We start from the raw sequence: 22,339 nt of genomic DNA, 5'->3' as shown, positions 1-22,339 counted from the left end.
GTACTATATATACTTTGTAGTTTTTCAAAAGACATGAGAAACCATTCAAACTTCCCCCTTTTCCATTTGAAATTTTTCTCTGTAATAATTCAATGAAAAGTCTCAAGAAATTCTCGGTATTGTTGCTAAAAAATCTCAGCGATCGTGTTCTCATAACATATAAAGGTATGTAATCTCTCTTATAAAATGTCCATTTTATTATATTTTATAGGTTTCTAACATGTCATCAATAAAGAATATTTATGTGTGCTATTTTGTTTAACCCTAGTTCATAGGTCATACCTTTTATTCTAGTAATACCATTAGCTCTTCCATTATTTCAAGATTATTTGATCGTCTTCCGTCTCCCTCACTTTAATTTTATATAGTCTTGATACTATTTTTTTTCTTGGGCCATTCAACTATGGCAATCCTTATTTAATCCCAGGTAGACGAAGAAATATCATTCTTATTTCATATGCTTATATGATCTTGAAGTTCTAATTGCCACTGAATATAGGTGAAAGAATAGACAAGTAAAAAATAATCTATTTATCACCATGTTCATCTTAAATTTGTATCATAACTGCACAAATTCAGTAATTTAATTTTTTGCCCTTTATTTTATTTTTTTAGGGTAAGCTTAGTTGAAGTTTGTCCACCAGTGAACGTGAGCCCCTACTTCTCGATCTCTCCGATGGAAGAGAGAGAGAGAGAGAGAGAGAGAGAATTGTAGCCTACCAAGAGCTATGGGTTTGGTTGGAGTTTGTAGAGAAGATAGAGGAAGGAGAGAGGAAGAGAGAAGCAGAGACAACAATTTTTCTTGAAGAGAAAGATCACAAAGGAGGGACGAAAGACGATATTTATTTTTCTGATAAAGTATAGAGATGGGGTTTCTATTTTCCCTTTATTAAAGAATACACGTAAATAAAGTTTTCAGGGAGTTTAATGAAGAAAAAACAACGGAATGAAAAGCAACTAGCCCTTGATTTGAATGGCAAACTCTTATTGGTATTTCTTTGCCAATGCAGGTTTGGGTTGGTGAAGCAAGATAATTGCATTTTCTAATTGTCCATGTATTGAGTCATTTTAAAAATTTGTAATTACTATATTTTTACATACATATATATATATATATATGTATTTTATGCGACAAAGATCTCAAAACAAAAATTAAGATAAATATACACCAACTTTACATATAAAGAAGATTAATTATAATTATTAATTATTCGTTAGTTTTGAGCTTGTTTCTATTTGTTTAAAAAGTTAGAATTATGAATATATGGACCCTTTTTTGTCATTTTTTTAAAAAAATTGTTCTTTTCTATCTCAATTATCTTGATTTTGTTCTTACTCTTTGCCAAATGCCAAGGCTTTGTATATTAATTAATTTGTCCCCTTATTTTTATTTTATGGTACTTTCCCTCTCATTTTACATACTATGAAAATATAATTGGATTTTTGTCCCATCATTTTTTATGCATAATTTATTTAAAAGTCCAGCGATAAGTATATAACATTTTAATAATGCAATTTTTCATACTTTAAATATATATGTGTATAAAAATTAATGGAAATTGGATATTTATAATATAATTCTTTTTAAACTACCTATTATCGTACTTCATATTGAATACTAGGCATTGAGCCTAAGGATTGCTTGAAATAATATGGAATACATATTTGAAAATTTTGAAAACATAGGAAAAATTATTTTATTTTAAAATTAGATAATTCAAAACATGCTTATGATATAATCATGAAAACTGTAAAAATTCAAAATACATTATGTAAATATTTCATTAGAAAATACTTATGTAAAAAATTAAGAATCAAATTTTATTAAATGATATATTGTGAAAAAATATGTAAAAGTCATAAATTTGAGACTTATTAATTATTCAACTTTACTAAGAATTTTTAAATATACCAAAAACTGAAAATATTTATTTAGTTTAAATATTAATAATTGTGCTTTATTGAATATTTTCCTAACTAATAGCACTTAATGTATTATGTTTTCATAATATATATATATATATATATATCATATATTTGTTAAAACTACACATGTATATTTCTTAATACTTCCATGACACAAGTTTAAATCTTCTTCACAGGACTTTGGTAATATAATTGATAAGATAGTGAATTTTTTTCACCCTTTACAATGATAAAAATTATGTCAATTCTCAGGTTAAATAAACTTATACCATTTTAAATTTTGCAGATATAAAATTTAGTTTCTGAGCACTATCATCTAATGAGATTTTATTTCATGTAATTGAGTGCATCTGATAGAAAGGAAAAATAAATGATGGTATAAGAGGTATCATTCATTGTTAATATTATTTTTGAAAATTTTCATAAATAGAATTTTATATGTAAATCAACTTCATTTTTTATAAACTCGGGCACAACAATTACTGTTAATTTAAATTAAAGTTTTATTAATTGATTTTGATGATCCATTAGTAATATATATATTTTTATTTTGTTCATTTAAACTGATTAATATGTAATGAGGCATGTTACATATGATTAAATTTTCTAATGAAATTTAAATTATATCTACATTTTTCTACATTTCAATAGTATTCATTATAACTTGATCAAAAAATATTTCACGTGTAACGCACGGTAGATCTACTAGTATATATATATAATCACGATAGTTGATAAATTGCACTATTTACAAAAGTACCTTACTGGATCCACCGAAAGTTTTTGTTATGGAGACAAATAAATCCGAAAAAAGAAAATTACAGTTTTAGGCATAATAATACCAATATTTCGTATTAAAAAGAAAAATAGCGAGCAAAATGTATGCATTTTCATCACTATAGAATTGACTGCTCGCAAAAGTTAGTTGCAATTATTAATGGAAAAAAGGTGACCTAGTATGCATGGAGATTCTCTTTATTAGGGAGGTCGTACGGAGTGAAGAAATTAATTTAGCCCTCCCCATTGACTACATATGTTCAGAAAGTTTGCCCTTGAGAAGTTTCCTAAAACTATAGAAAAGGATCGCCATGCGGTTGTTGTGCCCAATATAAAATTAATGAGGTCAAACCAAATTAGATTCAAAGAGAGTATAGTGTAGTCGCGTATGCTCTCGCCTGATAATTAAGAGATTTCATATACGATATTCACTCATACCCCTTTATTATTAAATTTTTTTATTTAATTATACTAAATTCATGAGCTTCCATTATGAGCAAAAGAAAAAACCAAATTAAATTCACTAACTAGGTACTCATATTGATATTTGGCCGCCGGTATATTTGCGTAATTCGACGGAAAAATTCATTTTCATGAACTGAATTCACTTTACTGATAGCCTAATTTAGCCCTTTCATTTAACTACGTCCATCCATCTTCAACAAATAAAAAAGAACCCATAGTTAGGCCAATCGCATTGTCCTCCATATCGCCAATAAAAGAACCCGTAGTTTCCTGACTGCCTACATGGCATGGGAAACTTCAAATGGCCCATAAATTCCCTACTAATTTTTTTCAGAAAGAACATGGGTCAAAGATATACATGTACTTCAAAGGACGGTCCGGTTCGGTTTGCTTCAATCGACTGGTTCTGAATTCGGCATCGAGGGCAAATGGGAACACCGACATGTGGCCCACAAACCCCATATGCGCGTGGGGCCCTGCCCTGTGAAAGTGAGTCCATGAAGTCGGCTCGACGAGTCGACGTGATAATAGGAGGATGCTATGCACATGCTCTTGGTCCCATACTAAGAGAGCAAAGGCTCGTTTGATTGCTTTTCACCTCGTGTAATTGTAACAAGTGATGATAGGTACAGTCCATATGCGTGGACAGAAAAAAGCCGGTACAATCCGGTGTTTTATTCCTAGTACACCTTGATGAGTCGATTCATTACGATTTTAATATGTCGCATCAAAACATGGTTCGAGAAGCATAGTAATTCATTGGTCGACCTTTAACTTACTCACGTTTTAATTACATAAAACTTTGTTGTTTCACTGCCATATGAATACCACCAAACATGAAACTATTGCGACATCGGATTTGCTAGTCTAGATTCACGTAGACGACAAGTGTAATGACATGCCTCTATTTTTTTTTTTTCTAAGTGTTGTATTTCATTAGTTAAAAAGGATTGTACGATTTGCACTTATTCAAAGAAACATCAAGAACTATTAGGACTATGTACGGCATAATTTAAAACTTCTAACAGCTAACGGAGACCTATTTTTAGCTTGTAAATTAATAATAGTTTACACTCTAAACTTTACAAATCCTATTATTTGCTGCAAAATGGAAGGGAGATGGGACTGCTCTTTTGTTGAAAAACACGAGCACTTTGTTCTCGCTTAAATTGATAGACGTAGCATGTCTAGAATAAACGCAGAGCTATTTCCTTTGTTTGATTTGTTAGTGTGATTTTAAATTCACGTTTTAACTTAATTATATCCATAATAAAACGAAATAATTTATATAAAGTCAAAAGTTATATTCTATTTATACTACATTTTTTTCTACAACAAAACAAAATAACTCATACAGAGTTAAAGGGTAGGCCTCATATATAACCATTTATATAACTTTTTTATAAAATTAAAATCTGATTTTAAAATGTTACTTACAAATCAAACGCGATAATAATGTCTAATTTGTTTCCTTTTATTAAACAGACCCATTGTACTTCAGATATCCAAGTCCTCACAATCTTATGGAATGTCACGGATTTAATGTCTACGAAGAAGTTTTTTTTTTTAAAAATTTAATTACGGTCAAGCTTACTGTTTACATTATTACTTGGTATTTTAGAAGAATCAATGGATTTTTATGGTTTGAATCTTAAACGCGGTCAAGCTCAGAAAGTGCCCTTATAACAATACAACGATGACTTAAAAAGTCAATTGTAATTAATTAAATCGATAAATAAACTAAGTAATAGTCTAATGGTGTTTAAGCCGGTTTTGGTTAAATGGTTGGCTGTCTCGAGGGAGAATCCTATAATTCGTTTAAATTTTCTAACTAAAAAATAAAATAAAAGATCTTCCGAAACTTCTCATCAGACACGGAGAGAGATCGGAAATTGTCAAAGCTTGGATTCCTAGCCATCCTCGTCGAGTTGCCAAGAAGCTCCCGATCTCTCAATAGTTCTTTTTTTTTTTTCCTTAGAATTTTAAGAAGCGAATAACATAAAGAAATGACTGTGATTTAAAGTTGAGTTGAGTTTTGATTTTAATTGAATTGTAATGATTATGTTGTTAAATTATGAGAAAAAGTATGAAAAAATAATGAATAATTAAGAAAATTTAGTATTAAAAATTGAATTGAATTGTTAAAAAAATTGAAAAAAAATGAAAAAGTAATAATTGTATTGTTGACTTTTGTTATGTAGTGAGTAGAGTTAAAGTTAAAGTTAAAATTTTAAAAATCGACTCTAAAACTAAACGAATTAAATTTAAAACTTTTAAATTTTACCTTGAGAATGATATCAGTGTACTAAATTTTTTTCTCCATTTTCTAGAAGTTTTATTATTGGATTAATAATCCAGAAAATATGAACTTGCTCACTTTTTTCAACTTTAGCATTGATTGATCGGAGAGGTTGAGGTTGTCATCGCTGGCTACCCACCCGCAACTGACGTTGCCGGCATGCTCAGCTCCGCCAGCGACTTTGAGCGGCAAGTAGCTTGGTGGCCGGCGGGGATGCCGACACCCCCAAATTGGGAGATCTAGCAGACTAAGATCTCCCAAATCTTAATCAACCAATTTATTCCGTACCTGTATTTTACTTAGAATGCGAAATCAACCAATTAATCCACGCTTTGACTTTAAGGACCGTACCTACATTAAGATGGTCTATATGCCCTAGTGAGTAGTGAGGAGGACAATCTTCCGTACCAAACAGCTCATGGCATGGTTTTCATTTTTAATTTCTGGACAATATTCTTTTGTCTTCTTAGACGGCATAATTTCTTCTTCTTACACATTCTTCTTTCCATTATTGACTTGCTCGTGCTTTTAGGTCCCGTTTGGATTCCGAATTCAATAATTTTAATTTTAACTTTAACTCAACACACTACACAACAAAAATACACATTTCCCAATTCAAAAATTTTAACTTTAACTTTAACTTTAATCAACACACTACACAACAAAAATACACATTTCCCAAGTCAAATTTATAATCACATCTTATTTGTCATTTTTCACAATTAAAATCAAAATCAAAATCAAAGTAACTTTAACTCTGAATTCAAACGACCTCTGAATGTTCATGGCACTCATTAAGCCATCTTGTCTAGTCGATAAATTAACCTATGCGTACACAATATAGACCGCAAATAGACGTATTTCACATCTACATATCCAAGTTTGGTTTTGATGGTTCATATCATGCTAAGGGTATACTACACTATTAACTGCTAGGTCGAGTCCATTATATACAAAACTTTCCATAGATCTAATGTACGTACTAAATGGTATGTAACGTAGTGGCGGCGCATACTCTAATTTGTCAAAAAGAAGTTTCATGCTCAATTATCGTAATGAAATTGTTTGTATCATTCTTATTAACTGTTATTATTATTATTTTATTATATTATACTATGTTCATAAACTTCTATCGTAGTCGTTAAACAACACGAAATCCATGAAGGAGAAAAGAGAAACCCCATATAACAGGAAACACCACTTTCCTTCGGTCGCATCAAAATAAAAAGGACAAGTAGAAGAGAGAGACGAAAATATCCTGCATCTTTGCTTTGTTGTGGCACCAGGCAAAATCGATCCATGTGCTTAGAAAAGTGCTTTTTGTTTAAGGGGCCACAAACCATTATTTCAAATTATCTTTCAATCTCGTGGATCATACAATATCTTCTTTTTTTTAATTAAATAGTTCATTTCGTTCACATATAATTAAAGAGTTAAAGATACAACACATAAAACATAGGGGCACACCATCACATACGCATACTATTCATAAAGAATCCGCCGGGACTACAGTTTCAAAAGGCACAGAAAGCACATCACTAAGAAAACCGCTCAACGCTTTGAGAGCAACAGATATATTTGCATAAAAAGCGGCTAAAATCGTGGTTCTATGGAGCACTGAAACATAATGAATCAGCAACGGGGAAGACTTAATGAGGACTGCACACCGCGTTGCCATTGCTAGAGTCTCGGTTCGGGTTTACTGTCGATGCCATTTTGATGACTTTGCCGGTGCAAAGTAGACCTAGAAAGCCCAAAAGCAGGTTACAATCTGAATCTTCCACCTACTCCAACTGCTAGGGGGTCTCGGTTCGTGGATCATACAATATTTCTCACGGTTTTGCAAATATATATGCCCACACTGCCTTATCCTCAAATTCACTTAAAAGGATCATAAGATGATGCCATTTGCCCCTAAAGTTCTAGAAACAAACATTCCATGTATGGTATACCGTTATCTGGAAAATGTAACAGAACGACCTCAAATTTGTTTCTGTTGATGCTTACCGTCCCGATGCATTACCATAACGGAAGCTCGATATACCCTTGAAGATGTACTATCATTTTTCTTTTGCCCTTTTCCAACAAATGTGAGAATATGTACAAGAAAAAATAAGACCATCAAAAGGCACATCCATCTTTCATTTTCTCTGGGGTGCAATAGAGATGAAAAGATGTATTCCGACAATGAAAAGGTTTTCTGGGAGCCAACGCGTTTCTTAGCAAGTAAGCATCTAATCAGACTGCTCTCGGAGCTCATGGGCTTGCATTCTATTGGGCCTAATAAGTGGGCCACACAAGTGCCTTTTTCTTTTTCTTTTTCTTTTTCCTGGACAACTTAAACTTCCACTTCATGGTCGAATCAATATTGTATATATTGATATTAAACTTCCACTATATATCGATATTATGCTAGTGAACCCGTGCATTGCATGGATTTTATAAAAAAAATATTATAAATATTATTATAAAACGTTAGATATTAAAATAATTATTAATATTGATTTATATGATTTTATACTTTATAAATTTTTATACGATAATTTTTATATTCACGCTCGATAATATTATAAAATAATTATAAAATCCATAAAATATAAAATTCCTAGCTTTAGTTAAAGAAAGAAATATTAATAATCATAGAGTCTATAACATTTTAACATTATGTATTTGCAATTGTCTTTTTCTCACTCATATTTCATATTATAAATATTTACTGCACAACACGCGAGTGCCAACTAGTTATTATTAATTGCAAGAATTCTATTAGTTGTTCCACACTAAATTATGAGGTGTGGTCATTTAATAATTTTCCTGGAAACATAACTTTTGTCGTGGATGTGATCTATCACTTCCCAAGCTTTCCAAAGGAAAAAGGCATTAACAACGTGAATGAGTTCTAATGGTTTGATACATCTTTCTCTTAAAAGGTTTTAGATTATTAGAATCATGTAAGGGGATAGAATTTACAATTGAAAGATCTTTACTCCTCGGTGGCTGACCCAGATTAATCAGGTCAATTGGAAGCCACTTATCAAGAAAGCTCAAGGTTTCGAGTTCGATATTCACCAACGGGGCTTTTCATTTTTTTTCCTACCCCCTGGTATTCGTAACCCAAAGGGCTTCGACTATTTCAATTTGAGTCAGGTCGGTCCATTAAGGAGTGAATTTTTTTCATTCACCAGATTTGAACCCCGAGATCTTGAGGAGAAATGTTGAACCACTTGAGCCGACCCATATTGAATCCTGGTACTTTATTTAACTTTTCATTTTCCTTTACAAGGCGTATAGGTATCTCTTATAATTTTAAAAAAGAAAATAGGAAGTATATACAGACTGCCAACTAACTGGAAAATCCTTTGCCTTGAGAACTTGGTGGCCAGGACTGCCGATGTTGGAACAAGAATTACTTCCGGCTCGTAGGTCGATTAAAAAAAAAAATGTAGTCCAACTTCAGAAACAGAGAACCCTTTGCCCGTGAAAGGGCGTTCGGACTACACCTAGAACCGAGAAGCACTTTAGCTTTAGTTCTCTTTCGGTGCGATTTCCCCGGTCGATTTGTTTCCCCTTTTCTTTATCCCGACAAGGCCGTAGTCTCTCTAGTAACCTTGAAATAGCCTCGCCAAAGGAAGACAAGGTCCGCACGTCGGACTACACATAGACATAGTTTTCGACCATCTGCCAGTGTCATAAATGTCCTCATTCGTGGCTGCAAAACTAGATAAATAGAATCAATAGCGTATTGCGGTAGAAGGCTGCTATTCTTGTGACAAGGAAATTATTCACTGTTTTGTGAATATACGACTTACATCTAGTCTCTCGCAGCGGTAGCATCAGGGAATCTGGTCACGAATCATGGGAAAGGCACTAGTACTGACACCGGTAGGGATGTGCTGAATGCTCAACTCGTACATCCACTGGCAGAAGCCGTAGATCTCGAGGCCATACCCGAATATTTTCGCAAAATCTAAGTGGATGACTCTCACACTTTACAAAATTCTTGCAGATATAACATTTGGGATGGTAACGCTCCTCGTGGAGATAGTTCTGGTAAGGACGCCCCTAAACTGCATAGCCATCGGATCTGTCATGAGCCGCTCGTGGAGACGTCTTTTACACTTCGAACGGTCTTGGGCTGTTCGGCTCCAGTTGTTCTGTAGTAACCAAACCGATCGACAAATCTAGGACATCAAAAATTCAAAGCCTTTCCTTTCCCTCTCTTTGACCAATCGTCGAATCTTCTTTTTTCTAGAAACCAAACCTTAAGTATATGAAATTGAAGCAAATCTTGGAAAATTCTATGCAACGATTCCTTTGACTGACCTCATTGCTTGCCTCTCAACCAAGCAAAGGAATTAAAGACAAATTGCGTTCCGTTGACTTCTCTTCTATCTTCTCAATCTACATCTCTTCTCCTTGGATCTGAACTAATCAGAATTTCTGGAAAACGTTCTCCATGAAACCATGGGCATCCCGATGCCAGAGACCGCGAAATTTTACCTTTCGGAGCACCCGACAATCATGAACTTCCAGTGGAGCCCCGCCCACGCTTGGGGCTCCACATGGTCCTTCCTCTTCGCCACAATCGCCGCCTACATCGCCGCTGCCTCGAGCCTCCACCTCCTCCTCCTTCTCATCCGGGGGCGCCACCCCCTGCCACTTGGCCCATTCCCTGCCCTCCACAGCCTTGCCGTGGCGGTTGCCTCCGCCGCCATTTTTGCTGGGATGATCCTCTGTGCAGAAGCGGAGATACGTGACACCCGCTGGTTCTGGCGGCGCACCAGGACTGCCACCCCTATCCACTGGCTTCTCTGCTTCCCGGTTGGCACGCGCCCATCCGGGCGGGTGTTCTTCTGGTCCTACGCTTTCTATCTCTCCCGCTTCCTTCACCTCTGCCGCACATTCTTGACCATCTTACGCCGCCGTAAGCTCACATTCTTCCAGTTGTTCAACCAATCCATCCTACTCGTTATGTCCTTCCTGTGGCTCGAGTTCTCGCAATCCTTCCAAGTCCTTGCGATCCTGTCGACAACATTGTTATACGCAATCATTTATGGGTAATACACCTGAGTTCTTTAACAAAATAACATGATCAATGAAACTTTCATAACAATGTTCTTATCGACCGACCATTTATATTATAAGTTTTATAACACGGTCTACTGTCTTGTCAATTCCTCAGGTACCGATTCTGGACAGAGGTGGGGCTCCCGGGTGCGAGCTTCCAGCTAGTCGGGAGCTGCCAACTGGCAATGCTAGGGTGCCACGTGGCGTGTCACTTCGGGGTGCTCTTCCTGCACTTGCTAGGGGGCGGCTGCAACGGCATCGGGGCATGGGTGTTCAACTCCGTGCTCAATGCTGCGATTTTGCTACTCTTCTTGAAGTTCTACGTGGCTAGACGATCGAGAAAGAGGGAGGAGAAGGAGAATTCTTCATCATCGAGAAGTCGGCGTTCCGAGCGGATTGAGAAGAAGGGTAGTTGATACAGTCATGACAAGATCAATGTTTCTGTTGTATCTAATCGTCGATTTTTTTTTCTCTTTTAAAAAATATAAATTTAAGGAGCTCATTTTTTGGTCCTTTGTCCATGGAGATTTGATGTATTGAGCCAAGTCGAGTGTTCCACTAAAATTGTCATATAATGAAAGCTAGCCAGTTTCAATTCAGCCCGGTCCAGAATGATGGAGGGACCGTCCCAGGCTAAGGCCCAAAGAAACTTATGGACGCTTCATGCCTTCATAAAGGTTGCAAGGGAGAGGGCTACGACATCTCCGGTGTAAGAAAGCCCCTACTCATGGACATGGAAGGTGATTTTCTGGGACACAACAAGGGAGTGGATCCAGTTGAGCCAGGACCCGCCTTAGATCACGATAAAGGGACTTATGGATCGGGCCTCAGCCATACAGGGGAGCTCCGGAGCGAGTCCCAGGGATTGGTTCTTGAGTTTGTTCCTGACGTGGAGACGCATGAGATGGATTGGGATGCCGAACTCCTGCAGTCGATGGCGGATGAGTCCGTTTCGGGCTTGGATGTATCTCCAATTTATCAAAGTAAAATGTCACCAGGAGCATTCTTGGGATTGGGCTAGAATTATGGGCTAAACAAAGCCTGAGGCCCAAGGCATAGGCATTTTCGGCTTTCGATAGGCCGAAAATTTACTGCCACTTTAGCAACATTGTATATAGTTTATGCCGATAATTCAGTACCCATTCAATCGTACGAGATAATGTGCCATAAGTTTCATGGGCAAATCCTTATTTATTTCTTCGAACCATTAGTCACTGTATCAAAAGCGGAAGCACAAAACGTTGTGCAAATTCATGATTTTGTCGATCTGCAAAATTTTTGAGAACATTCCTTAACAAGTAAAAGATTGCAGAATATCGCGGAGCTGTAATATGTGCAAAGACAGGTCTGCCGACCCACACATCGAAACCAAACTTTTAGTGAAAGAAAGCGAAACTAATTCCAAGCCGGAATCTCGCTCTCTGTTCACCTGGATATTGCAGAGGCCCTCAGACAATGCAAAATTATGACAGGTTCCTTGTTAGATAGAGTTGCTTTGCCGTAGTTTCCAGTTTAGTTCTTGTGCTGATTTTATTACTGAAACGGATATATGGCTGAAAAATTACTGAAAAAGATGTCTTCTGATGATGGATAATATACATGCCTGGATACATAAATCTGTGCAGCATGAATACATGCACAATGTACACCAGAAAATCTGGTTTGAGTTAGATAACCCGAGCAAAAAGGAATTATCCACTCGCGATTGAGCAAAAATAATGACCCCGAAATATAAAGAAAAAGAGCATCAGCGCACCGTAGAAGTTCCCCGGGATAATCTAATTCTTCCGTTTACATCCCTTACTTGTGTATTTATTAACTAATCAGTCCCTACCCAAGGCCATGGCCGATAACGGCTCCTTCCCTCTTGAAGAGCCAACCTCTTTCGGGTAAAAAACCTTGCACAGCTCGTTATACCGATCGACGTCAAAGTTCTGGGCCCTCATGAGCTTCCTCTGCTTGGTCCTGAACCTCTGGTCGAAGTAGCCCTTGAAGGAGGGCTCAGTCGATGTCCTTAGGAAGAATCCATATGCGAGGGCGAAGTGGAGGGATGTGACGAAGAAGCAGATGGGCTCCATCACGTCCCAGGTCAGCTCCCAGAAGGTGAGCCTCATGAACAAGAGCGTCTGGGCGACCAGGAGGCCCAGCCCGGAGTAGAGCTCGGCCTGGACATGGACCCGGGCCTTCCTGTCGATCGCCAACTTCTGCTCCTCCATCTGCTCTAGCTCCGCTCTTCTCGAGTCGTTAGGCACCGTCATGTATTGACAGAGAATCGCCTCCATCGATTTGGCCACCTGAAATATTATAGGTAGAATCATTAAGCCTCATGTCTGTGCAGATAAAACTAATGCTACCTATTCGTGCTCTCGAGCTGGATCAAAATGACCAGAATGCCCCTATTCTGGCTGGTTTGTCTGGCAAACCATTAATAACAGCATATGGACCCCCAATCTATTGCAACGCCCTAAAACTGTGTGGTTCAATGCTGCAAGCACAGGGGCATTTTAGTCATTTCGCTCATCTTATATCTCCGGCCAATGGAACAGTTGCTCTATTCACCTGCTCGGGCCGAAGGAAGACGACATTCCCCAAAACGATGACGTTCCCCGACTCATCCAGCATCTTTGCAAACTCCATTGCCTCATCATTGCTCCCACAGGTCCGATTGCAGATATTAATGAACTCGCTATACGATATCGAGCTCTCGGAGATCCCCCTGAGCTCCGCCTTTAGCAGCTCCATCCGGGCCAGCCTCAGCAGCTTTCTCGTATCGAGGACCGACAGCCCCCCAAACTCCGGAAATCCGGTGGCCGGCGCCGGTGCCGGCGGTGAGAGACCTTCAAGGCGGAGACGGTTTCTAGAGGCACCGATGCTGCTCAGCTGCTCCTGCAGCCGGCCGCCGGAGAGAATCTCGGTGGCGACATCGTTCAGGGGCCGCCGGCCGTGGAGGAACCGCCGCAGGATTCCTCTCCCACCGGACTTCGGCGAGGTGTAGTACTCCCGGCGCAGTGGCAGAGCAGGATCGGACGCCGGCGAGGGAGACGAGCCTAGCTTCGCCGCAGGAAGGGGCGGGGGAGCTCTCCGGCAGCCGAGGAGACGCTCCGTCAGGGTTTTACGAAGTGCCATTGATGAGTGAGCGAAGGAGGGGAGTTTTGAGTTCCGAGAGTCGAGAGGGGGCCGATGTGGCAAAGCCTGCGGAGTTGGGGCGGAGTATTTATAGGAATCCAAAGATGTCGGAGGAGGAGAGAATCGGCATTCAGATGTTATTTTTATTTCCATTTTTAAAAATTTAAAAAAATTTTATTTTATTTTTTATTTGTTAATCGGTACGAAATTGGCAAGTAAAAAAATCCGACACAACATGGCAAGTAATAAGAATCGAATAAAAATTTGGCCAAGAAAAAGCCTACAGAAAGAGAAAAAAATCTGGGGAGCTTTTTTTTTTTTAGGATTTATTGTCAATTCAATAAAGAAAAGAATAATAAAATGCCATTCGCAATTTATTAAACATTTTTCTTTTTTCCATACATTTTGTAACATAAAATATGTTATGAAATACGTTTCTCATTTTGGTTCATTTATTTTAATCGACGTGATATTACCACAGATATAATCGACGTGATCTTACCACAGATTATATTATATACCACAGTATATAATCTTACCACAATAAGTCTCTGGTAAAAAGTCGGGCTTCAAACAACTATCCCAAACAGTTTATTAGGCGATAAAGTATGGGTGTTGTATGATAAACAGTTAATTTTTTTTCTCATTGGAAAGGAAAAAAATTTAAAAATTGAATTATGGAACCATTTTACAGTGCTATTTGCATGAGAAAGCTTGAAGTCGTGTTATTAGACGGAAACGTAACTACAATGATAATCACTTGCCACGTGGAAATAGTAGTTTAAAACATATTTTGTTGGGATGATCCTATTTCGTCACGTGATCTGAAAAAAAAATCAATTAAAATGTAGTAAGCTCTTAAATGGGGAATTAATAACTTGACAATTGTCATAATTGTTGCTAATTGTAAAAATTCTATTGGTTCTACCAGCGGGAGTTAGTTCAAGTGGTTCAGCGGTTGTTTCTTAAATAAGGTCTCGGGTTCGAATCTTTGTGAATACAGAAAATCAACACTGAGAGAGTTTTACTCTTTAATGGGATGACCCGACTTAACTGGATTAGTCAGAATCTAATTGAACCTCTGGATATCAAGGTTCATACCGAAAAAGAAAATTTATTGGTTCTTTTTCATCATATTATTCTCACGTAGCATCAATTAAGGATTTCTTATTTGGTTGAGATTTACAATGACACGTATACACACAGTTTAAACTTAAGACTTAATCAAAACAATTAGAAAAAAGTTTAGATTATATTTTATTTTACAATGACATGTATAGTCACAGTTTAAACTTAAGACTTAATCAAAACAATTAGCAAAAATTTCAGATTATATTTTATTTGAGACATTCTAAACCAATTTGAGGACAGCATTCAAGAGAAGATCGGTGGTTAATAAAAGAGCCGTTCTAATGAAATTGGAGGCAGCATTAGCTCTTGGCAATAAAAGGAATCAACAAATGGATCGATTCGAAAGAAAAACGAAAGTTTATGGGTGTGAAGATAAAGAAAAGTACAGGCTGCAGCCTTGCGAAATGGGAAGAGAGAAAATTAGAGGGATGACATAGATCGGATAGAGAAGTGTCGTACGGGTATAGTAATAATTAATTGGGGACCATTTTGACCAATCTCCTCTCTATCAATTCCTTTGTTAATAATTTTTTTATTGATAGACAAACAAAATACATAGGGGTTTTCATCTTTTCTCTATATATACGTAACTCGTACAGATAGTATTGACAATAATAAACATATATGGGGGCTCCGTCCAAATTTTTCGTTGTCATCAGTCATGTGTATTTTATGTGTCATATATATTATATATAATCGGGGAAAAGCTTGATGTACGTAACTTTAAGATAAGAAAATGATGACTATACAGACAACGAATCGATGAGGTTGCATCAGTCATATGATAATTGAGCATGCAATGGATACAAATCTCAACCCCATCCTAACATCAGCCCTTTCTTCTATTTAACTTAATTCAATTATCTACAAATAATAATAATAATAATAATAATAATAATTAAGACTATTCTTTCTCGATGCCATGCATCCGCAATGTAATCTATTGTAATATATAATTTGATATATTTCGACGATACCCCTATAATTTGTGAAATGATCAAAGATAACCATCCTTTTAAAAATTAGTCACACATCACTCCTCTTTTAGCCTACGTTGCACCAAGAAAACATTCGTTCTACTACATGAATCTCATGTCATGGAACTGCACAAACGGATCCGTTACCTAATTTCTTTACTCGAATCAAATCTGACTAGATTTAAAAAAAAATGAAATCAGCAAAAAGAATGATGGTGTGTGACTAATTTTGAAAGGAAAAGGTATTGCTAATCATTTTACAAATTATTTGGAGTGTCGTCGAAATTTATTTATTATAATTTGATGACATGAGAGCCCATTATCGGATTAGGCGTACGATTCAGCATCCACACACCACAAGTGGTTTTCTGGATATAACCATTCCCGTAAACTATAATATATGTATATATCCTATATTAATATGGTGACTATATCAAATATATATATATATATATACACGCGTATCAATTATTATGATATATAGAAGAATCATGTTGGGAGAAAAGAAAAGCCAGAACAGAGAGCTTATGTCAGAACAGCTAATCGCATCACTCCCTCTATATTCTTTTTATTTTTTTTCCTTGAGATTTTTTATTTATTGCTTATTATTGTAATTACAGATAATTAAGGGTCCCAATATGGCTGAAAAATAGATAATTAGGAAGTATTAATGATTGGAAAGTAAGAATTGATTGGTTGCACCGTTTGTTAGAAAACTATGAATTTGGAAAAATTAGTGTGGTATCATGCATAACTTATCCCTTTAATTTCCAATTGTAAATGCAACAAAAAATAGGATATAAAAAACAAGAAAACAATCTACTTTGTGATTTCACATTTGTTTCTTGTGAACGTTTCGTCCATGAAAGTATATACAGCTTGGAATTCATCGAAGTCGACAACTTTTGCATAGATAGAATTGCAATTGTTTATTGAGCCAAACATATTTACCTTCGAAAAAACATGTGACATCCGTTCCTTTTGCTGACATAAACTGTCTCATGGCGCTTATGAACGGAACCAAGATTTGGATCGAGAGGATACATGGTGTTTTAAGATAATAATAATAATAATAATAGGAAAAAAAAGCAATTGTTTGAATTGAAGGGACGAATATATTTACCAAAAAAATTAACGATTGTAAATATTATAAAAAATTGAAAAATAGAATCAATATTTTTCTAATAATATCTAATTTTAGAGAGGCGATTGCTCGCCTTAGCACATCTCTCTCTTTTCCTTTATGTAAGAAATTGCATGCATTTCAAGAAATATTTTTTTCTTTTAAATGGGTTTATTTTTTGGAGAATTATTAATAAGAAATTCTTTGGTATATAATAATATTTTTCCTTGGTATATAATAAGAAATTCTTTGGGTTGCAATTGTGACAAACCTCTCTCTCCCTCTCTCTTCAACACCAGCCCCCCACCACAAAAAAAAAACCAATAATTGGCTTTGGCATGATTATCACGTGATTCAATTTCTATAGGCACATTAACTTGAAAACCATTTCCTCCTCATTCTCGACGAGCTTCCGACGGAACTGCACGCTCTTTTCTCACTCTGAGTCCGATAGGTCAGGGTAGATGAAGGTTCACGTAAAAGGTCAAAAAGGAATTGGAAAATGGTGAAAAAAATTTATTGTGTTAAAAAGGTGAGAAATATCGTTGTGTGGAACTAAGGCTATGCTTGACATACGAAAATGGAATGCAATGAATATCCTATATTTTCACTCAATTTTCTTATATGATATTCCTTTCATGAGTTAGAAAAAGCATTACATTTGGAGGTCATTTTTCCTTGAATTTAATGAAACGATTTTTTCTTTAAAATATTTAAGTAATGACCATTCGACTGTTTTCCACTAAGTTTTATGTTAGTATCATATTTATTCTTCTAATTTCTTATATCTGAAAAATATCCATAGAATGATATTTATTTAAATAAGTTTACATACAATTCTTTATATTCTTAAGTTCAACTTAAAAATCACTATTTTCTCTTTACATATTATATTTTCCTATATAAAATCCATTCCATTTTGATTCCATTCTCGTGCACCAACGTAATATAACTCTTTGTTCCCCTTGGTATTTCTACTAAGTCTATGTGTCTCTCTAAAATTCAAGAAAGAAAAAAATAGAAATACATATGTTGAGAGTCAAAATGCCAACCATTCGCACATCAAACCCCCCCCCCCCCCCCCCCCCCCAAAAAAAAAAAACAATTTTCTGCATTTATTAGACATGGGAGGAACACAGTCACTTTCAGATGCAAACTTAACAGTATACATCCATTTCTATACGTTATCTTGAATCATGAGTACTTCAATTCAGGTGCTATGAACGTGATTTTTTTTTTGTCCGGTTACATCTGAATGTGATCTGTTAAGTTCAGTAAATTCTCAGACACATTATAGGACAATAATGGAGCATCGGATGACGCACTAATTACTTCTTCTTCTTCTTTTTATAAATATCCATTAATTACTTCGCGGGTTGTTCTATGCGAGTTGTACATATTGATAATTGCACATCTTTCTTTTTTTGTTATATAATAAGTCCACCCTGATCCCGTTAGGCCGGTTCACAAGCTTTTGAAGTTGGACCTAATGCTTTCATATTCCGCGTTCGGAGAAGTTTAACTGAACAACATAATTGTCTAACCAAAAGAATGACACATGGGTTGCATGAACATCTAACATTTTTTTTTTCGGTGAGTTAACGGGGTTAGGCCCTATAATAAGTTAAGAAGATGAACAGAAACGGGGAGTAGTAACTCCCAGAACATCGCTTAACGACAAACTGCTTAAGCCATTAGGAAGAGAGAATAAAACATGAACAGAAAGCATCTAACATTTTAGGTATGGACATACCAACAAATTATATGAGAAAATACATTGTGAAGTACCGGATGACCCATCAATGACACACTGCACCATTTCACACGCTGTTCTGATATACGTGTGTGCATGTTATTGATTGTACCTGTTTTGTCTTTTAACGTAATATACTGGGAGCAATGCCGTTTGAATTAGTCGCTGCACCAAATTAAATTAGGAAGAGGCAATCGGGCATTTTCGGTTGACTGATGGCTGATTGTTTCTCTGACATATTACATAGTTTCGTGTAAATTTGTAATTGGAGCCTACGAATCCCAAATTTGGCTTTTCGGGCCTAATTCTTTTTTATTCTTAAGGGAAAAAAGGTTCTTTAAGACGGGTTTGTATTGAACTTGACGCTATTATTCTGACCCTTCATTTGGATCGAGAGAAAAACGAAGAGATGGAGGCGAGGAGGACGGATTTTATATGAGAGTTTAAAATTTCTATACAAATTTCCCTCCATTCCCTTCCTTTTCTTCATTTCCCTCGTCCCAAACAAAGTATAACTGCATCAGCTTATTTCCTTTTTCTTTCTTTTTCATGTTTTATTATTTTAACTTTATTATTAAAGCAAAATTTATTCTTGGTACTATTTATTTACAGATATTCGAAAATTATTTTAAGTAAAATAAAAAAATTAAATGTTTTTTTATTATTTATAATTATAATTCTAAGAATATGATATCAATTTTATTATATATAAGTATTTCTAAGTAAATTTATGTACATATCTTCATATTATAGTTAAGATAATATGTGCTTATCTTCATATTATAGTTAAGATAATCTTTTAATGTGTTAGTTTATAATTTAACTTTAATTGTTTAACCTAAATACTGTATGTAATGAGAATATTATTATGTTATATTTACAAAATCTTTCCCGTCAATATATATTATGTACAGATACCCAAACATTACATTATACTTTCCCATATATAATATATATTTATCTAACACAATAAAGTCATATTTCTTGAAATCTGACATTTATTGAATTTCCTATTTTTCCAGTTATCATGCATTTCCTATAACCTAAAAAAGCTGAAATAAAAAAAAAAATCAGCTTATCATATAGGTAAACCTCTTAGTAGGGTTTTCTTTTTGCATTTAGATGGGTTTTTTTCGGTGAATGCATTTAGATGAATTTCGAAAAGGATAATGTGAAAGCAATTGGTAAAGTGCTTGAAATTTATAGAATTCAGACTTGATCAAGTATATTTGTAAGCAATTTCAAGGTTTCCCACTATGTATATATTAACTGAATCGAGGCGCATATCTTTGGAGCAAAGTAAAAGAGAAACTTTTTCTTTGAAGTAAAATCACGAGATATATTCGATCCATCTATTGACTTAAACTAATTATCGATTAGACATTATTCGCTCAGCCTAAAAGCAACATGCGGTACTTAATAATGAAGGTGAGCGTTCGGATACTTGTTCTAAGTTGGGTAGGAGATTCCTTATTTTATTTTGTTTTAACCGTGAAGAGATTCCGAGCCCTAGAAAAAAGCAAGAGTCCCGGCGGCTTTTGAGGGAGCAATGAACCTGAATTATGGGAGAATCCAATGCCTTACGATAGGCTAGAGATTTCATCTTCAGCGAAACTTTCTATTCTATCTTTCATTCAAAAATGTTTTACGAGCTCGTTCACATTATATTCGTTTTGAAACTTTTTCTTACCGGAAGATGAGATTACTCACGAGATGACTTCTTGAAATTATATTATACAAGATATTTTTCTTTATGAACTCTTATATTGTAGGTAATGTATTCAATAGTAAGTTATGAAAAATGCGAATATCGCGATGCTCTATCCTTATGGGGGAATCTTTATTGGTTCGATACTGCAGTTTGGAATTTTAGAATCCAAACAATTTGGGGAGGGCACGAATCAATCAAGGGGGGTGGTGGATTCCATTTGGAGATTCTCAGCCCTGTTTGGATTCGAAGTTAAAATCACCATGATTTTAACTTTAACTTTAACTCTACACTACACAACAAAACACACATTTGAAAAGTCAAACTGATGGGTCTCATATCTTATTCAAACATACAATCTCATTATACACAATTATCTACTACATCCATTTATTTTATTTAAAGTCAAACTGGTGAGCCCACAAACCCTTGTCTTCTTCCTCAGTTAAAGTTAAAGTTAAAGTTTCGTTGACTTTAACTCCGAATCCAAACGGCCCGTCATTTTCGTGTCTTTAGTGGGAAGTCTACTATAATTCCATTAAATTCTCACGCGCTAATGTTTTGTTCAATTTGTCGGATCCCCCACACACAAAAAATAAAAACAGAAATAAAAATAAGTTCAACTCTCTCCAGACAGCCAGTGGGTTCCACACTAGAATCATCAAACCTCTATATAATCCATCGGTAACGCAAATAATTTAGGTAATTCGACATTTATTTCCTTCAAAAAAACAGATTTGAAGTTTGAATTTTGTATATAGAAAAAATTCACAGTTATGAGAATTTTATCCTTTAATAGATCAATTCAACTCGAGTTTGTATTAGTCGAAGTCCGTTGAACTTTTAGATCTCAAGTAATGCAGTCAAAAAAATCTCTATACAACCCTCAATTTTTCTACGTCGTGACCAATCAGTACTGTGCCACTCGTGCCCTACGCTTGAACCGGCAGAATCGGACAGTAGACAACTAATTTTTCGGCTTTATGTATTTGTCGAACCAAAAAAAAAAAACAAGAAAAAGACAAAACAGGATTAAACAGCTAGCTTAGAATTTCCCCAGAGTTGGGGGGGTTAATGTGTCTATATCATCAAATGGAAATCCTTCATGCACCACTATTAGTTCCGTACGTCTCCATTGAATTCTAGGACAATACGTGTATGGCAGATCGCTATCGTGTAATAATTCACACCTGTTCTTGAAATCAACCGATCGATCATTTAATTTATCTCGGCTTGGGGGCATGCAAGTGAGCGCCAAGTCTTAGTCCTCCTCACCCGAGCATGAAAGATGAGTCCGACTTGAGATCAGTTGTTGAGTGCGGATGTTTAAAGGCACGTGACAACTTACAGGTAGAAATAAATCACAGGTTGTATGTGAGAGCGAGTTTTGTTGAGTAAAATGAAATAAATTCTACATCGGAAAAGAAAAGAAAAATTCATTGGTTAATATATAACTTGGATACTACCACTAATCAGCTTGAGTTTCAAGTGAAAATGAGTCAAAGCCCGAATGAGTCCAATGAAAATTCAATAATCTGATTGAAGTGAAACGAGAATATTTTCATTGCGTTTGATAATAGAATTTAGTTTGATTTAATTTGATTTAGTTTGATTTGAGGAGATGAAGATAAAAGTAGTTGGAAAAAGTACGTGGGAGAATTTGAAGAAGAAAATAAAAAAAATAATTATGTTGTTGAATTGAGAAAAAAATGTTAAAATTGAGGAAAAATATTGAATAGTTAAGAGAATTTAATGTTAAAAAATAAATTGTAATAATAGATAAAAAAAATATGAGAGGTAATTTAAAGAAAAAGATAGAAAAGTAATAATTACATTGTTGAATTGTGAGAAAAATATAATAAAGTAAAATCAAATTAAATTTGATTTTATAAATAAACATGTATTTACGAGACGGATTCAATCTTGCTGCTTTTGCCTCTGCTCGTTAATGTTGGTTAAAGGTTCAATTTCGAACAACATTAGCTGA

At 35.4% G+C, this 22,339-nt stretch overlaps 2 protein-coding genes across 2 annotated transcripts; one reads left to right on the top strand and one right to left on the bottom strand.

The window, feature by feature from the left end:
- The first annotated feature begins 9,858 nt into the window (after positions 1-9,858).
- Positions 9,859-10,984, top strand: LOC116213219 (elongation of fatty acids protein 3-like). Its single transcript, XM_031548077.1, has 2 exons — positions 9,859-10,524; positions 10,650-10,984. The coding sequence occupies exons 1-2, from the start codon at positions 9,932-9,934 to the stop codon at positions 10,948-10,950; spliced, it is 894 nt and encodes a 297-aa protein (XP_031403937.1). The 5' UTR covers positions 9,859-9,931; the 3' UTR covers positions 10,951-10,984.
- Positions 10,985-12,095: 1,111 nt separating this feature from the next.
- Positions 12,096-13,734, bottom strand: LOC116215725 (calcium uniporter protein 4, mitochondrial). The gene is made up of 2 exons (XM_031551561.1): positions 13,094-13,734; positions 12,096-12,828 (listed from the first exon to the last, which is right to left on the bottom strand). Exons 1-2 carry the CDS (start codon positions 13,658-13,660, stop codon positions 12,358-12,360), a joined length of 1,038 nt encoding a protein of 345 aa, XP_031407421.1. The 5' UTR covers positions 13,661-13,734; the 3' UTR covers positions 12,096-12,357.
- Between the last annotated feature and the right edge of the window lie 8,605 nt (positions 13,735-22,339).

The sequence above is a fragment of the Punica granatum genome, chromosome 7 (genome assembly GCF_007655135.1).
Source record: "Punica granatum isolate Tunisia-2019 chromosome 7, ASM765513v2, whole genome shotgun sequence".
Lineage (NCBI taxonomy): Eukaryota > Viridiplantae > Streptophyta > Magnoliopsida > Myrtales > Lythraceae > Punica > Punica granatum.
This window is presented reverse-complemented; position numbering and strand designations above follow the sequence as displayed.